Raw genomic sequence first — 15535 nt, forward strand, 5'->3', positions numbered from 1 at the left:
GCCGGGCCTGGGTGGCCCCCTGGCCCCGCCCCCATCTATCTTGGGAATTTATTTGTCCACAGGCACAGCTGGTCCACAGCCCATTGCCTGCCAGGGGCCAAGAGCGGCTCTGACCACCCAAGGACTCTCCCTCCCAACTCAAGTGCTGACAACTGACCTCTGACTCCTGACCTCTGGCCACACCTTTCCCACCCTGCTCTTCCTAAGGGGCTGGGAAACCCCTAGAAACTTCGCTGTAGACGTGGGTATTGACGCCTGGCTCACCCCGGGAGCCGAGGCAGTGCAGGGGCCTCGGTTCTCAGCCCCCAGCTGGGCCACCATGGCGCGGCGGCTCCAGGACGAGCTGGCCGCCTTCTTCTTCGAGTACGACACTCCCCGAATGGTGCTTGTGCGCAACAAGAAGGTGGGCGTCGTTTTCCGCCTGATCCAGCTCGTGGTTCTGGTCTACGTCATTGGGTGAGTCTGCACCCCCTCCCTGCTGCCCTCCTGCACCAGCCCCCAGCCCGGGCCTGTCCTCCAGGCTCTGCGATGCTTCCCATGACCCCAAAGAGCCCCTCTTTCTCTCCATGGCCGGTCATGCTTCCTGACAGACCTTTCTGGTGCCATTCAGAAGGAAGGGAAGCCTGCTAACCCGCTGCCTCGATGGGGACATTGGGACGAGGGGCAACCCTGCCTCCGGTCACGTGGTGAACAGGAGGCAAAGCCTCTGGGCTCTGAGGCACTGACTCACTGCTAACGGTTCCCTCAAGGGGTGGGAGGCATCAGAGGCCAGGGCCCCAGCCAGCCCCAGCCAGCCCCAGCCCCAGCCCTTCCACCTCTGCCCTAACCTCCCAGCCAAGCCACGCAGCTCCTGAGAGATGGAGGCCGCACCCCACTTTACAGGCCAGAGTGGGACGGGCCCTGCTCTCACCTGCCTGCCTAAAGTAAAGGTATCCTGGTCTATTCCAGAACCTGAGCAGAGAAACCTTCCAATTCAGAACACCTGGTGCCTTAATGGTGGCATGTCACGCAGAGGTGGGAGGTCCGTTCCAATCCCGGGGATGACAGCTCCTTTCTGGGCATCGTGGGGCCTGGCCCACCGTCCCAGGGGTGCAGGGGCAGAAGTAGGTGGGACTCCCCTGAGGGCTGCTGTTCTGCGACCCACGCAAAGGCCATCTTCCTGAAATCGGTCTGGCTGTCTGGGCAGGTGCTTATGTGGCTACACGTGTGTGTGGCGTGTGGATGCGTGTGCGTCGTACCCAGGGCTCTGTGTGGGGTGCACGTGCCCTCGTGTGTCTGGGCACGAGCCTATCAGGTGTGGCTGCTGGGGGTGCCCCTGGGGCTGGACGCCCCTGGTTCAGGGACACTATGCCCACTTACAGTGGCTCCACAGAGGGTCTCCTGGAGGCCTCAAGGCCACTGAAGGGGGTTCAGCCCCCGCTGGGGGTTCTGGGGCACCCAGAAGCCCTGCCCCCTCTGGTCTCCATGTCCCCGTTTTTGCTGTGAGACCAAACTAGGGCGGGCTGTCCAGGAGGCCGGTGACCACCTGGTCCCCCCAGGGCCTCTGGCATCCAAAACAACCTTCCCCCTCTGCCCCATCCATCCCGCCCCCGAGGCCTCAGAGCTGGTTGGGTGGGGCCAGGGCCACGACCCAGCCCTCCGACACCTTTCAGACTCTGCCTCCTTACTGTTCACAAACCAGTTTGATATCTGCGGTGTCATTGAGCTTGTGAGGGAAAGAGACCCAGAGGGGAGCAGTGGGCTTTCCAGGTCACACAGCAAGTCAGCATCCAGGCCTAGTTAGAACTGGGCCCTCCTGATCCCCAGCCTTGACTCCGCCTTCTTCCTTCCCTCCTCGCAAGGGCTCTGAGAACCCTTCTGACGGGACCCCCATGGGTTTCCACCATTAGCCACACTCCTGACCCTCCAGGGAAGAGAGAGCTTGCCCACCCAGGCCCGGCCCCCCCCGCCCACCAAGAGGCTGGGAGAATGTTGCCCTCCCCGTGGCCCCTCTGGTTCCCTATTTCTGCTTTCGGATCAGCGCGGGAGCAGCGCCAGACCTCCCTTTGCGTGTTGGTGACAGACTGTCAGAGGGAAAGGGACAGTCCTCCCACCTCACCCCCAGCTGCAGCATATGCCCCAAGCCACCATCCAGTCCTGAACACATGCCTCCAGTGACGGGGACCTCACTACCTCCCTCCTTCCCTTCCTCTCTCCCAAGACAGTGCGCTCAGTTTCCAAATGGATGTGGCCTCCTCGGTGTCCGTGAGACTCAGAGACACTGAATGATTTAGCCTGGTTCTCCCAGCTAGAAAAAGGCTGAACCAGGATTTGAATCCAGCTGTGTGACTCCAAAGTTGCTCTTGATGTCCTGGAAAGGAAACATGCTCAGAGAGGGGCACTGACCTGCCCGAGTCACAGAGCAGAGGGAGGAAGGCAGAGTCCCTGGAAACGCCCACTAACCCCCAGACTCCAGCTGGGGCTGCCACTCCTGCTGTCTCTGGTGCCCTCATCTGGCCACTGCCCACTGCTGCACCGACCGCTCAGCTAGGCACCTGCAACTGCTGACCAAACCCAGCCTGCCCTTGGTCTTACAATTTCAGACCTCGGTTTCCTAACTGTTCCACGGCACAGGGGTTGGGGGACCCCCTCCAAACACATTGTCCGCAGGCTCAATAATTTGCCCTTTCCTGAGGAGGGATGGCCCTTTCTTTAATTACCCGCCCCCCTTCCCAAGGGCCCTGTCTGTCAGACTCTCTGGTCCTGTGGGCATTGCAGGGGTACAGAGGGGAACATAGAAGAACCAGATACCCCAACCCCAGAGACAGAGAGATAGTCCAGATGGGGGGTGGGCAGGCACAGAGACAGAGCTGGACAGAGGGACAGACATTGGAACACAACACTCAGATGAAGAGAGAGGCCCTGAGGCTCAGATATGGAGAGGGAATTACCGAGACAGAGGCAGAGAGGCTGAGATGCTGAGAACCCGAACAGACTCCGAGGAGGGAAACTGAGGCTGTTTTCTCTGTCAGTCACAATCTTCCGGGAAGTCGAGGGCAAGTGGAGGGAGAGGACCTGAGGCCCTGGCAGCCTGAGCTAAGATGTCACTCTTTTTATCTCAAATTGGGATGGTTAATTTGCCATTAGAGCTGTCTCCTGGGAGTTGATGAGCTCTCTGTAACTGGAGGTGTGCAGGCAGTGGGCTGTCATCCATGACCTCGCAGGCCCATACAAGAGGTGTGCTGGGATATGTCCCTGCCTGGGGGGGCTCTGGCTGCACACACAGGAGGGTCTCAAGGGGATTTATGAATGCCTCTTGGGGAGGGCAGCCTGGGAAGACTTCCTGGAGGAGGTGGCACAGTGGTGGAACCAGCCTTGAGGAAAGGCCTCTGGAGGCTCTAGTCCAGGCAGTCCTGCTCTTGGCTTTCCCTCGGGCCTCCTGTGTGCCCCTACACAGAGCTCATGAAATCACATGCCTCTGATCTTGGAGTGCACCAATCAGAGATAAGGAGAGATACAAATTATTGCTGGGAGAGACACATCCAGGGACACTTCCATAGCATCTTCTCTGTGCCTAGGCCTGTGTCAGGTTCCCTGGGACAGAGGTGGGGTACAGGGTGAGCAGGGGGAGAGAGAGAAGCTGAGGATGAATTAGCTGGAACTTCTTGGTTCCTAGGGACAGAAACCCAATCAAAATGGATTATAAAGGAAGGATGAGGGTATTAACTGGTGTGTGTAACTGAAAAATCAGTGTGGGCTTCAGGCCTGGCTGGATCCTCCCTGATGAGGGTGCAGGAGCATGTTCTATGGGAAGATGAGGAATTCAGGTTGGTCCCATTGGGTTCTCCAAGGAAGCTAGCCAGGATCTTCTCGGCTCTGCTTTCCTCTGTGGAGGCCTCATTCTCAGGCAGGCTCTCTGCCCTCAGAGTGGAAAAAATGGCCACCAGCAGCCCTGAGGCACAAAAGCGTCTTCTCCTCCAGAGTTCCAGCAAAAGTCCCAGGTCCAGCTCTTATTGGCTGTGTTTGGGTCATGTGCCCATCCCAGAACCAGTTGTAGTGGCCAAGGAAAGGGAATTTCCTAACTGGTGGAGCCTGGTTGGGTACCCACCTCGGTCCAGGCACTCCTGCTGGAAAGCAGAGTGTGATCAAAGGTCCTGGGGCAGGGAAGGAACACCCAAAGAGTCACTAGGGCTCGGCTGAGGGAGCATGAGTAGAGACAAGGGAGAGGAGGTGGAGGGGTGAGCAGGGGCACTGGCTCAGGCCTCCCAAGGCTGAGCTGAGGGATGTGGGCTTTCTCCTGCAGGTGGTGGGGAGCCATGGAAGGGTGTCTAACAGGGCAAGGCCCAGGGCAGGCAGGTGCTGGGGTAGGGGGGGGAGGCCAGAGGCAGGACGGCTGTGAAGAGGCAGCAGGGATGAGAGGAGAGGGTGAGGCCGAGGCAGAAGCAGCGAGCACGGAAGATAGGTCATCACCCCAGAGGGCCCCGCGCTGGGGGTGGCCACAGCTCAGCTTCTGCCCACCGTTGCTGCATCAGGACATGTGCCCAGCAGGGCCAGAGTTCCTGACTTCTCAAGGGCAGTGGGAAATTGGAAATCGTGGGTGAAAGGAACATCTCTTGGTTTTTAGAGGTTGGTGATTCAGTCAAAACACTTAAAGACATGAATCATCAGCCTGACTTGTCTGCAGACTGCATGTCGATTAACCTCTGAGCCCCAGTGTGGGCCCCAGCTCTGAACTCAGTCCCTCCTGGCCCTGGAGTCTGGTCTTGCCTCTCTCCAAGGATGCTCTGCCCTACAGCATGTGGCCCAAGGCTATCCCCTGTATCACCGGCCACACGGCCTGTCCTCCCTGCCCCGAGCCAGAGCTGCCCCGGCGTCATCTGCCCCAGCTCCTCTTGTGTCTCAGCCTCCCCACAGGAAGCCTTCTGGGTTCTTTGATGAAAGCCAAGGGGAGATGGGAAGGATGGAGTGATGCAAAGGATGTGGGCATGAGAGGGAGGGTGCCATGTCCAGGCTGTGAGCCTGGGGGTTGGGGTAAGTATGGCGCCGTCCTTCAGGATGAGGGCACCAGAGAAGCAAGTTCTGTGGGAAGATGAGGCATTCGGTTTGGTCCGGTTGAATTTTTGTTTTGAGGTGGATTTCACAAGTCATAACATTCATCCTTTTAAAATACACAAGTTGGTGCGTTTTAGTATAATCACAAAGTTGTGCAACCATCACCACTATCTAATTCCAGAACATTCGCACTATTCCAAAAGGAAGCTCATACCCCTTAGCTATCACTCCCCGTCGCGCCTCCCTACCCCTTACTCTGCCTGTTCTGGACATTTCATATTGATAAAATCATACAATATGTGGCCTTTTTGTGTCTGGCGTCTTTCACTTAGCACCATGTTTGCAAGGTTCATCCACGTTGGTTGTAACATGTTTCAGTTCTTCAGTCCTTTTAACGGTTGAATAATATTCCACTGTATGGAAATTCCACACTTAGCCGGACATTTGGGTTGTTTCCACTTTTTGCTTGTGAATAATGTTGTGAACATTTGTGTATAAGTTTCTATGTGGACATGTTTCAGTTCTCTTGGGTATTCGGTTCTAGGAGTGGGGTTGCTGGGTCAAATGGTAATTCCATGTTTAACTTTCTGAGGAACTTCCAGACTGTTTCCCAAAGGGTCAAGTTAAGTTGGAGGTACCTATGAGATGTCTGGGAGAGGGGTGGGAGGGTAGGCAGGGCAGCGGGGAGGAATCTGTGTCACCAGATAGTTGGAGATTCAACATTTACATAAGTTCTTTTTTTTTTTTTTTAATGTTTATTTATTTGGCTGCTCCAGTCTTAGTTGCGGCATGCAGGATCTTCGTTGGCATGTGGGATCTAGTTCCCCGACCAGGGATCAAACCTGGGCCCCCTGCATTGGGAGCATGGAGTCTTAGCCACTGGACCACTAGAGAAGCCCCTATATAAGTTCTTTGAGTGCAGAATTTTGGTTTGTTTTTCCTTGGCATATAATAGGGGTCCAATAAATAAATATCTGTTGAATGACTGAATGTGTGGAACTGAATCTCGGAGGAGAGTGCAGAAGTGGAGATAAAAAATCGGGGACAAAGTGTGCCTGCAACAGCACACACAAGGTTCTGCCTGGGCTGAGAATGGAAGCCAGAGGATGGGGACAGATCGACATTTAAGGAGGAGTTGGTGAAGGAGGACCAGAGACCATAAATAAATAGGATTATTTATTATGTGCTTGCTGAATGCCAAGCACTGTGTTAATTTCCTTAAAAAGAACTCATGGGAACGTCCTCCGAACAATCACCTAGACTCTTTTTCTTCCTGGAGCCCAGCCCACGGCTCAGTGAGGGGTAGGGCCTTGCTTGTAAATATTTGTTGAACGATCAGCATCTTTGAGGTAGGTGCCTTCACCTCCCTTTACTGAGACATCTAGTGCTCAGAGAGGTTTAGTCTTTAGCCTGAAGCCACACAGCCGGTGAGTGGCGGTGCTGGTGTGTGAACCTCGACCTCTGTGACTCCAGAGGCCACACTCTCAGCCACTCCACCATGTGGCCTCTTCCACAAGGGGCTGTTGAAGAAGAGAGACTACTGAGGATGAGGAGGAGAGAATGGGAAAGAAAATTTCTGGAAGGGGAGGGGCTTCTGGAGATGCCAGTGTCTTTGGCATCAGGCGCCCTTGGTGGCCTTCCTGGGGTGTTGATCACGAGACCAGGTCAAGGAGAGCACGGCTTTGGAGGGACAGGCCTGGCGCCATGGTCATTCTGGTATTATCAGAACCGAGGTCACCGAGGTCAGATTTGGGCCACAGGACTGACAGCCCCTGGGAACGGACACAGCCTGGAATGGCTACATCAGCCCCAGGGCACAGCCTCCGTGTGGCTCCTGGCAGACACATCGATGCCAGGCAGCTCAGTGGAGGGGCCTGGGTCCTGGGCTGAGGAGCCTCGAGCCTGGGTCTGCCTCTGACTCTGGAGGGACACTCCCTCAGGCCTCAGTTTTTCTATCTATACGGTGAGGAGTTGGTTTTGAGCAAAGAGAGAAATGCTGCTACTAGGATGTCAGGGATGGAGGGCCCAAGAGGCAGGCCGGTGACCTCTCTCCTGCAGGGTGTTCAGAATACGGAGCAGCTCCCCATCATCCCCCTCGATAGCAGCTTCAAACTTGGGCATGGATCCAGAGGCCTTCCTGGAGGAAGGAACCCAAGGAGAGTGGGGGAATAGGGGATGCCCCACCCTCCCTGATGGGGCCGGAGGCAAGCAGGCAGGCTTCGGGATACTGAGGATCAGGAGCCTGTGTCATGCCTCACCTGTTGCCATCTGAGACCTGCAGGGGGCAGCAGTGACCATGCCTGAACTTGAGCGGGATTGTCTGGGCTCCAGCACCAGGCTTTGGGGGGCCGAGGGGGCTTGGAGAAGGAGAGGAGTAGACTATAGGAGGGGAGAGGAGGACATTGGTGGGCTGCCTTCCCGGAGCCTGGAGCAGGGAGACAGCCCCCAGAGAGCTAGTGGTGACTGGGAACAGGAGGCCTGGAGAATTCTGTCATGGGTCCTGAGCTCTGGGGGACAGAAGAGGGGCTCTGAGCTCTGCTTTGGACGGGTGGGCTAAAGGTAGGGTGAGGGGTGACAGGGGCAGAAACACACCTCCCCACAGTCAGCCACAGCCACAAGTGTGCTCACAGATTTTCCCTGGAGATACACAGCTACACACTCTGATGGAGACCATGGAGACACACACACACACACACACACACACACACACACACACACACACACACAGTTACAATGAATCGCCAAGATTCTTTCCTGAAGGAAGGGGACCACACCCTGGAGAGAAGTATTATCCAGAACTCTCACTGTAAGCAAGGGAAACCAAACCCAAATTGGCTTAAATAAAGGAAAAGAATTTATTAACTTGTATAACTGAAAAGTCCAGAAGTGACGTTTCCACATGCTTCAGGTATGGCAGGATCCAGGTGCTCAAGCGACACTGTCAGGAGTCTGCCCCTCTCCATGTGCTAGCCTGGCTTTTCTCGAAGTTGGCTTCATCCTCAGGCTTGCTCTCTCCGTGAGGTAACACAGATGACTAACCGTACCTTGCTTAGCCGCCCAACAGAGAGCATGCCTCTTTCCCAGTAATTCCCGGAAAGATTCTGGCCGTGTCGCTGAAACTCCTGGGGGTTGCATGCCCATCCTCAGACCCACTGCTGTCGCTGGGGCAATGGAACGTTGCTTGGCAAACCCTGGTCATGTGCCCCCCGCTCTGTGGGGCTAGGAGGGAGGTTGACCCCACTAAACCTCCCAGATTGAAAGTGGAGAACCCAGGGGAACAAGGGTTCTTGATGCTGGGAGGGGAAGGCCAGAATTTCCTGAGAAAGCTGGGAGACCTCCAGCCTGACCCACACCCACAAGGGCCTCGACTGGGGCCAGATGCTGTGAGCACTTCAAAGGGCCACTTGCCCCTCTGGTTTCCCTTGCAGTCAGTCCCCCTCCCCAAGAGCTCCCAGCATGGCTGAGATAATAGTAGCTAATGTCTACACAGTGCTTAGTCTACACAATGCCAGTTTCCATTCCAAGTGCTTTCACAGGCATTAACTCACAACACAAGTAGTATTGGTACCATTATTGTTTACATTTTACAAGGAAACTGAAACACAGAGGGATTTGCCCTAAACAGAGACTAGTTTACCCCAGATCACACAGCCTGTGAGATTCAAGCCCAGACTCTTGGGCACCAACGGCCAGGCTCTCGGCCATCATCACACTCTGCTCTTTCTCAGCGGGAAGAACTCAGGAAGGAAGGAGATAGGGATGAAGATTGGAGTCCAAGCAGCTTGACCTCCAACAAATGCTACTCTTGGAAAGGCTCTGAAAGAGACCTCCAGGGGCTCTGCTCCCTGGCCAACCAATAATATTTTCATAGTGAAAAGAATGGTGGAACTTCCAGGCACAGGCCAGCAGGGGGAGCAGGTGAGGATTTCCAGCCTCCCGTCCCAGACGTAGCTTGAGGAACGGAGAGTGGCTCAGAGACGCACCTGGGGAGGGGAAGGGAACGGACTTGACACGTCCAGCTGGTTGCCGGAAGGGGCGGTGGCCCACAGCCTCAGGCCATCCGTGAATGGCTCCGGCCAACTCTGGCCCCTCTGCCCCACTAATCCCCCTGCAGGTGGGTGTTTGTCTATGAGAAGGGCTACCAGACCTCGAGTGGCCTCATCAGCAGCGTGTCTGTGAAACTCAAGGGTCTGGCTGTGACGAAGCTGCCAAGCCTGGGCCCTCAGGTCTGGGACGTGGCTGATTACGTCTTCCCGGCCCAGGTGAGCAGACTCGGGGGCGCACCTTCCACCCGCGGGGCTTGCTGGCTCAGGGCTGGGTTAGGTCTGCCTGCCTCCCCGTGGGACCAGCCTAGCTCCACTCTCTCTCTGGGCCTCAGATTCCCTGTGAATGAGGGGCCAAAGCAGCCTCGTAACATCACCCCGGTCTGATGTCATGGGTTATGGAGGCTGCTGGGTGTCATGTGGGTTCTGGGGGCTTGCTAGGGCGGTGCTTGGGCTCTCGGGGCTCTTCTCCCAGCTCAGAGCCCTGCCCTCCCCTCCCCTGCCTCTCACTTCCAGGGGGACAGCTCCTTTGTGGTCATGACCAATTTTATCGCCACCCCCCGGCAGGCCAAAGGCCACTGTGCAGAGGTGAGGACTGTTGCCCATCCCCCCTTCTTGGACCCACAGGGAAAAATAACACAGAAGAGGAGGTCCCCTTGGGCACTGGCGGGGAAGCCAGATAGGCTTCCCGCGGCACCACAGCGGTGGGATCTCAGGCATAAGTTCGCACACAGTAATGGCCCACCACTGGCGTTGCTGAGGCCTCCCTCCCAGCTGTGCGCCAAGCAGGATGCTGAGCCTCAGTGCCTGCCCAACCCCCAACCTCCCCTACTCCGGCTGGCTGACATCAGCACTGGTGCAGCTGGGCATGAGCCCAGAGGGTCCTGGGAGGGGACTGGGGGAAGGAAGCTGTGAGTAAGGGCCACTCCAAAGGGGTCTGAGACTCTGCCCCACGCCCTAGGGCCATGCGGGTTGGGTGGGTGGGGAATCTTCTTGGGACCCTACCCAGGAGACGTGGGGCCAGCAGCTCTCCCCTTCCCCAGAACCCGGAAGGGGGCACGTGCACGAATAATAGTGGCTGCACCCCGGGAAAGGCAGAAAGGAAGGCCCAAGGTAAGATCGGCCTCCTCCTGTCCCCCTCCACAGCCTGTCGGCTCCAGGCTTCCTCCACCAGGAAGTCCTTCCTGATCTCTCTCCTCCCGCCACCTTGACCTTGGCCTCCCCTGTCCCAGAACCAGCCAGGCTTCTGCTCTTGGGCGCCCCATCAATGGGGGCTTCTAGGAGTGGGGCCTGGGGGTTCTCCTCTGCACCCCCAGCTTGGGGTGGGCACCCAGGGGTTCCCCCCTTGCTCCAGGCATCCGCACAGGCAAGTGTGTGGCCTTCAACGACATCGTGCATACGTGTGAGATCTTTGGCTGGTGCCCCGTGGAGGTGGATGACAACATCCCATGGTAATGCCCTGTCCTTCCAGGGAGCTGGGAGCAGGGTCCCCAGCCCAGACTAGAGGAGCATCTGGATCTGTGCTCTGTCTCCCCTTCTTCCAACCCCACCCTCACCCCATCTGTGCAGCTCAGGCCAAAGATGCCCCAGCCTCTGCTCAAGGGGCCTGAGAGTCCACATTACAGCATGCCCACCCCTCCAATGACTCAGGAAGATCCCATAGGCTCTCTCAGCCCCACACACCAAGCCCAGCTCTGGTAGGCACACAAAGGACTCCTGGGGAGGGGGCAGTGAGTGAGTGCCATCTCCTCCAGCCCTGCCCTTCTCCGAGAGGCCGAGAACTTCACTCTCTTCATCAAGAACAGCATCAGCTTTCCACGCTTCAAGGTCACCAGGTTTGTGGGAAAAGCGGGCAGAAATGCAGGCGGCTCTCGGAGGCTGCTCCAGCCGGTCTCAACCTGTCACCTCTGTCACCCTGCACTCATGCTGATTTCCTTCTGGAGGCAGAAGCTTGGGCTGGGCCCCTGGGGTGGGCTGCCTTCAGTCTCCAAGGGCTAGGGAAGGGGCATCTCTAGGGCCCGGGCACGGTGGGTGCCCTCCCAGCTGGCATGCTGCCACCACCAACACCCTCTGCCCCTGTAGGCGCAACCTGGTGGAGGAGGTGGATGCCGCCTACATGAAGACCTGCCTCTATCACAAGACCTTGCACCCACTGTGCCCAGTTTTCAAGCTCGGCTATGTGGTACAAGAGTCAGGCCAGAATTTTAGCACCTTGGCCGAGAAGGTATGGTGCCAGGCGAGTGGGGAGGGCTGGGCCCCCAGATCATCAGGCCAAAAAAGGCTTTTCAGGCCCATTTAACCCCCGTACCGCACCCAGTCCCTAGCGTGGGCCGAGCATATATATAGATCTATCCCCTAATACTGGGGGCCCCTGTGGTTCAGGCCTGTGTCCTCAGCAGGGCCTGGCATGGACCTGGCACAGAGGAGGTGTCCAGAATGAATGGCCATAGGCAGATGTCACTTGGGTGTCTTCTGAGGGCCCACTGGTTTTTTTTTTTTTTTTGGTTTGTTTTGTTTTTGCAGTAGGCGGGCCTCTCACCGTTGTGGCCTCTCCCGTTACGGAGCACAGGCTCCGGACGCGCAGGCTCAGCGGCCATGGCTCACGGGCCCAGCCGCTCCTCGACATGTGGGATCTTCCCGGACCGGGGCACAAACCCGTGTCCCCTGCATCGGCGGGTGGACTCTCAACCACTGCGCCACCAGGGAAGCCCCCCACTGTTTTTCAAATATTAGATACAAGCATCTTAAATCCCATGGCCCATGGCCCTGAGAAATCCTGTGCCTGCCCAGGTTTCCTGGGAATTCTGGAGGCTGAGATGCACACAGTCACGTGGGATTCCCAGAGAAACGGTACCTTATAAGGAGCACAGACCTGTCTGACTGGGTTCAGATCCTGGCTCGGACAAGTCTCTTACCTTCAGTGAGTCTGCGCTTTTGCACCTGTAAAGTGGGAGCAATAATAGTACAAATCTCTCGGGACTGTCTTGAGGGCACGGGACAGCACTTCAGGGTGGCCTGGCCCAAGGCATCCTAGGTACCTGCTCCCTCGCGATCCTTATCATCCGCTCCTGTGGGGTCCAGGGATGGAAATCAGCCCCTCTCTGTGACATCACACACCAAAATAACTCACCCACAGTGCCTTTATAAAGGAGAACACGGGTCAGCAAACGTTTTCTTTAAAGGGCCAGAGAATAAGTGTGGGCCGCAGGTCACATGGTCTTTGTTCCAGCTACCCAGGTCAGCTGCTTTAGGGCCAAGGCAGCCATCCACAGGCGATGTGAAAACAGATTTGACCCTGAGGCCTCCGTTTGCCAACCCCTGGAGGGGGCTTACAGGGTAGCAACACACAGGACCAGAAAGCTGAATGTTAGTTTTCCCTGTTCCTAAAAATCTCCCTGCCACCCCCAGTAGGAACTTCTCACCCATCACCATTGTCTGTAGGCATCCAGCCTCCCGCCTCGCTGCCCAGCTCCACACCCAGCTCTCCTCTTGCTCAGCCCACCTGTCCCTGATCCTTGCCTCGCCCAGAGGAGCTTCACTTTCTCAGGTTTTCTCTTCCCAGCCCATGTCTTTACAGACTCCCTCTTTAATTCAACAGCTATTTACTTGCCTCCTGCACTGTGACTCAGGAATCAGTGCCAATGAGACAGACAGCTCCACCCTTGTGGAGTTTACAGTCTTGGAAGAGATGCATTACTAATCACACAAAATAAATGTGTGGTTACAAAGTGACACATGTTCTAGAAGAAAACACAGAGGGAATCACAAGGGCCTATTTTAGACTGGGGGTGGTGGTCAGGGAAGGCTTCCCAGGAGAAGTGACCGAAGGATGAGGAAGAACCAGCCTTGTGGGGAATGGTGGCGGGTGGGGGGGAGAGTGACTGCATGTGCAAAGGCCCTGGGGTAGGAAGAACCTGGTGTATTCTAGAAACTGTCAGAAAGCTGGACGGGACCTCAACCCTGAATCAGCTTCTCAGTGTCTCTTCTCAAACAAACAGAAAACAGCTGCACCAGCTGTAAGGCAGGAGTTCTTGATCCTAAACCCCGGATCTTGAGGGCCTGTGTCCCTGGTAGGGCGGGGTGGTAGGCATCACCATCGACTGGCACTGTGACCTGGACTGGCATGTGCGACACTGCAAACCCGTCTATGAGTTCCACGGGCTGTATGAAGAGAAAAACCTGTCTCGAGGCTTCAACTTCAGGTGCCTGCCGGGCCCCCACCAGTGCATCCTTCCTTGGGGTCCTGTGGGCTTTTCTACTCCCAGAATCCCTTAAGGCCAAGCAAGTGTCCCCGGGAGGGGAGCAGCAGATCCTAGGAAGCTCCCATTCTCCCGGCATTGGCCAAGCAGGGAGCGCGAGCTGAGGGGCCTGAGCCCTGCCCCTGGCTCTCGGTTCCCTGGAGGCCCACCTGGCCAGGACTGGCTGGGGAAATTGCCGACATCAGGAGTCAGGGCAGCGGTTGGATACAGCATTCCTGGAATGAGGCCTGCGATTCCCCCTCTATATAATGTTGGGGGGCACGGGGCTGTCCTCACGGACCTCTAAGGGCTCCTGTATCCCTGATGCTCTGGAAACTCTGGACCCAAGACCGTTCTCCATCACCCTCTCCCCTTCCCCAAGGTTTGCCAGGCACTTCGTGGAGAATGGGACCAACTACCGGCACCTCTTCAAGGTGTTTGGGATTCGCTTTGACATCCTCGTGGACGGCAAGGTGAGTGTCCAGTGTGAGGGGTAGCCAGAGACACATTCTCGGTTCCTGCCGGTGCTTGTTGGGTGTCTGTGGTTAGAGGCGACAGGAAGTTGGATGGGCCTCACTCGGCACCTCTATATCTGATAACCGAGGGACCCAGGTGCTGTGGAGGGCAGGGCTTTCCAGCCTGTGACCACACTTCCCTTACTGTCTCCCTGTGTCCAGGGAGGGCAGAGCCAAGATCAAAACCCAGGGCTCCCGACCAGCAGCTGGGTCTGCATGCAGAGCCAGAGCCGTGGGCAGCAGGCTGTGGGACCAGCTACCAGTGGAGGGTGGGGAAGGCCCCTTGGCCCCGGCCTGGTCTTGAGGCTCCTGAGGAAGGCCTTTTCCACCAGGCCCTTCTGACTGTTAACCCTTCTCTCCCCTGGGCCCTGCCACAGGCTGGCAAGTTTGACATCATCCCCACCATGACTACCATTGGCTCTGGGATTGGCATCTTTGGGGTGGTAAGTGCTGAGGTCATGGGGTCACCGCACCGGGGTCAGGCCCTCCCCTTCCACACCTCAGCAGCAAGTCTCCCATCCCAGACCTGACCGAAATTGTTCCCTACTGCTGAGCCCACCCCACCTCCCTAGACCCACGCACAGTATGTCTGAGGAAACTGGGGCCCAGAGCGGGGGCAGGACAGAGGTGGGAGGGGGGCCTGCAGTGCCTCGTCCCCGCCGGGGCCTGAGCTCTGGATAGGACTCAGCCTGGCCCCCGCTGTCAACAGGGACTGAGGTGGGGAGGGGAGGGTCCCGTCCCCGCTCCCAGATTCCCGTGCGCCGCCCCTCAGGCCACGGTCCTCTGTGACCTGTTGCTGCTCCACATCCTGCCCAAGAGGCATTACTACAAGCAGAAGAAGTTCAAGTACGCGGAGGACACGGGGCCAGGGACGGTAAGAGAGCTTCCTGAGCCAGCCCTCCAGAGGCCCCAGGCCTGCGTGTCTGGGCCAGGGAACCAGCTGCTTCCCCGGGGATGACTCTCGTCCGCCCAATGTTTACACAGGGCGGCCACGACCCTGCGGCCACCAGCTCCACCCTGGTCCTGCAGGAGAACATGAAGACATCCTGACCTCTGCCCCCCACTCCTACTGGACACAGCAGGCGGCAAGCCTGGTGGGTTCTCAGCCAGGGCGGAGGGGCAGGCAGACACCAGGTTGCCGGAAGCTCAGCGTGGGCTCTGGGAGAGACCTGCACAATTCTGGGCTCTGGCTCCAACCCTGCAGCCCCCAAGGGAGCCTCACCCCAGCCTCAGCCACTCCTGGCCCCAGGTTTTATGCCTCTCCCTCTGGGCCCCTGTCTATCCATCCTACTCCCTCATGTCTCCAGACCTCTGCTCTCCCATATGGCAGCCACTAGCCATCGGGGACTATTTAAATTAATTAAGATTGAATAAAAGTAAAACTTCAGTTCCTCAAATAGCCACGTCACAACTGCTGAATACACACATATGGCTGTGGCGGCCCTATTGAACCACATGGAACGTTTCCAGCCTCACAGAAAGTTCTCTTGGACAGCTCTGCTTGAATCCTGTTTCTTACTGACCCCAGATTTCCCGGGGATGCTTATCTACAGTGCTGGCACCTGGGAGTTCCCCGGCGGTCCAGTGTTTAGGACTCTGAGCTTTCATTGCCAAGGGGCCTGGGTTCGATCCCTGGTCGGGGAACTAGGATCCCACAAGCTGCGAGGCCAAAGGGAAAAATAAAAAGAAAAGCAGTGCCAGCAACTGG

At 57.1% G+C, this 15535-nt stretch overlaps 1 protein-coding gene across 1 annotated transcript; it reads left to right on the forward strand.

Moving 5' to 3' along the window:
* The first annotated feature begins 319 nt into the window (after positions 1-319).
* Positions 320-15228, forward strand: P2RX1 (purinergic receptor P2X 1). The gene is made up of 12 exons (XM_059046753.2): positions 320-456; positions 9146-9293; positions 9591-9662; positions 10118-10187; positions 10429-10525; positions 10829-10909; positions 11157-11298; positions 13149-13276; positions 13695-13785; positions 14205-14270; positions 14600-14701; positions 14812-15228. Exons 1-12 carry the CDS (start codon positions 320-322, stop codon positions 14875-14877), a joined length of 1200 nt encoding a protein of 399 aa, XP_058902736.1. The 3' UTR covers positions 14878-15228.
* The last annotated feature ends 307 nt before the right edge of the window (positions 15229-15535 follow it).

The sequence above is a fragment of the Kogia breviceps genome, chromosome 19 (genome assembly GCF_026419965.1).
Source record: "Kogia breviceps isolate mKogBre1 chromosome 19, mKogBre1 haplotype 1, whole genome shotgun sequence".
NCBI lineage: Eukaryota > Metazoa > Chordata > Mammalia > Artiodactyla > Physeteridae > Kogia > Kogia breviceps.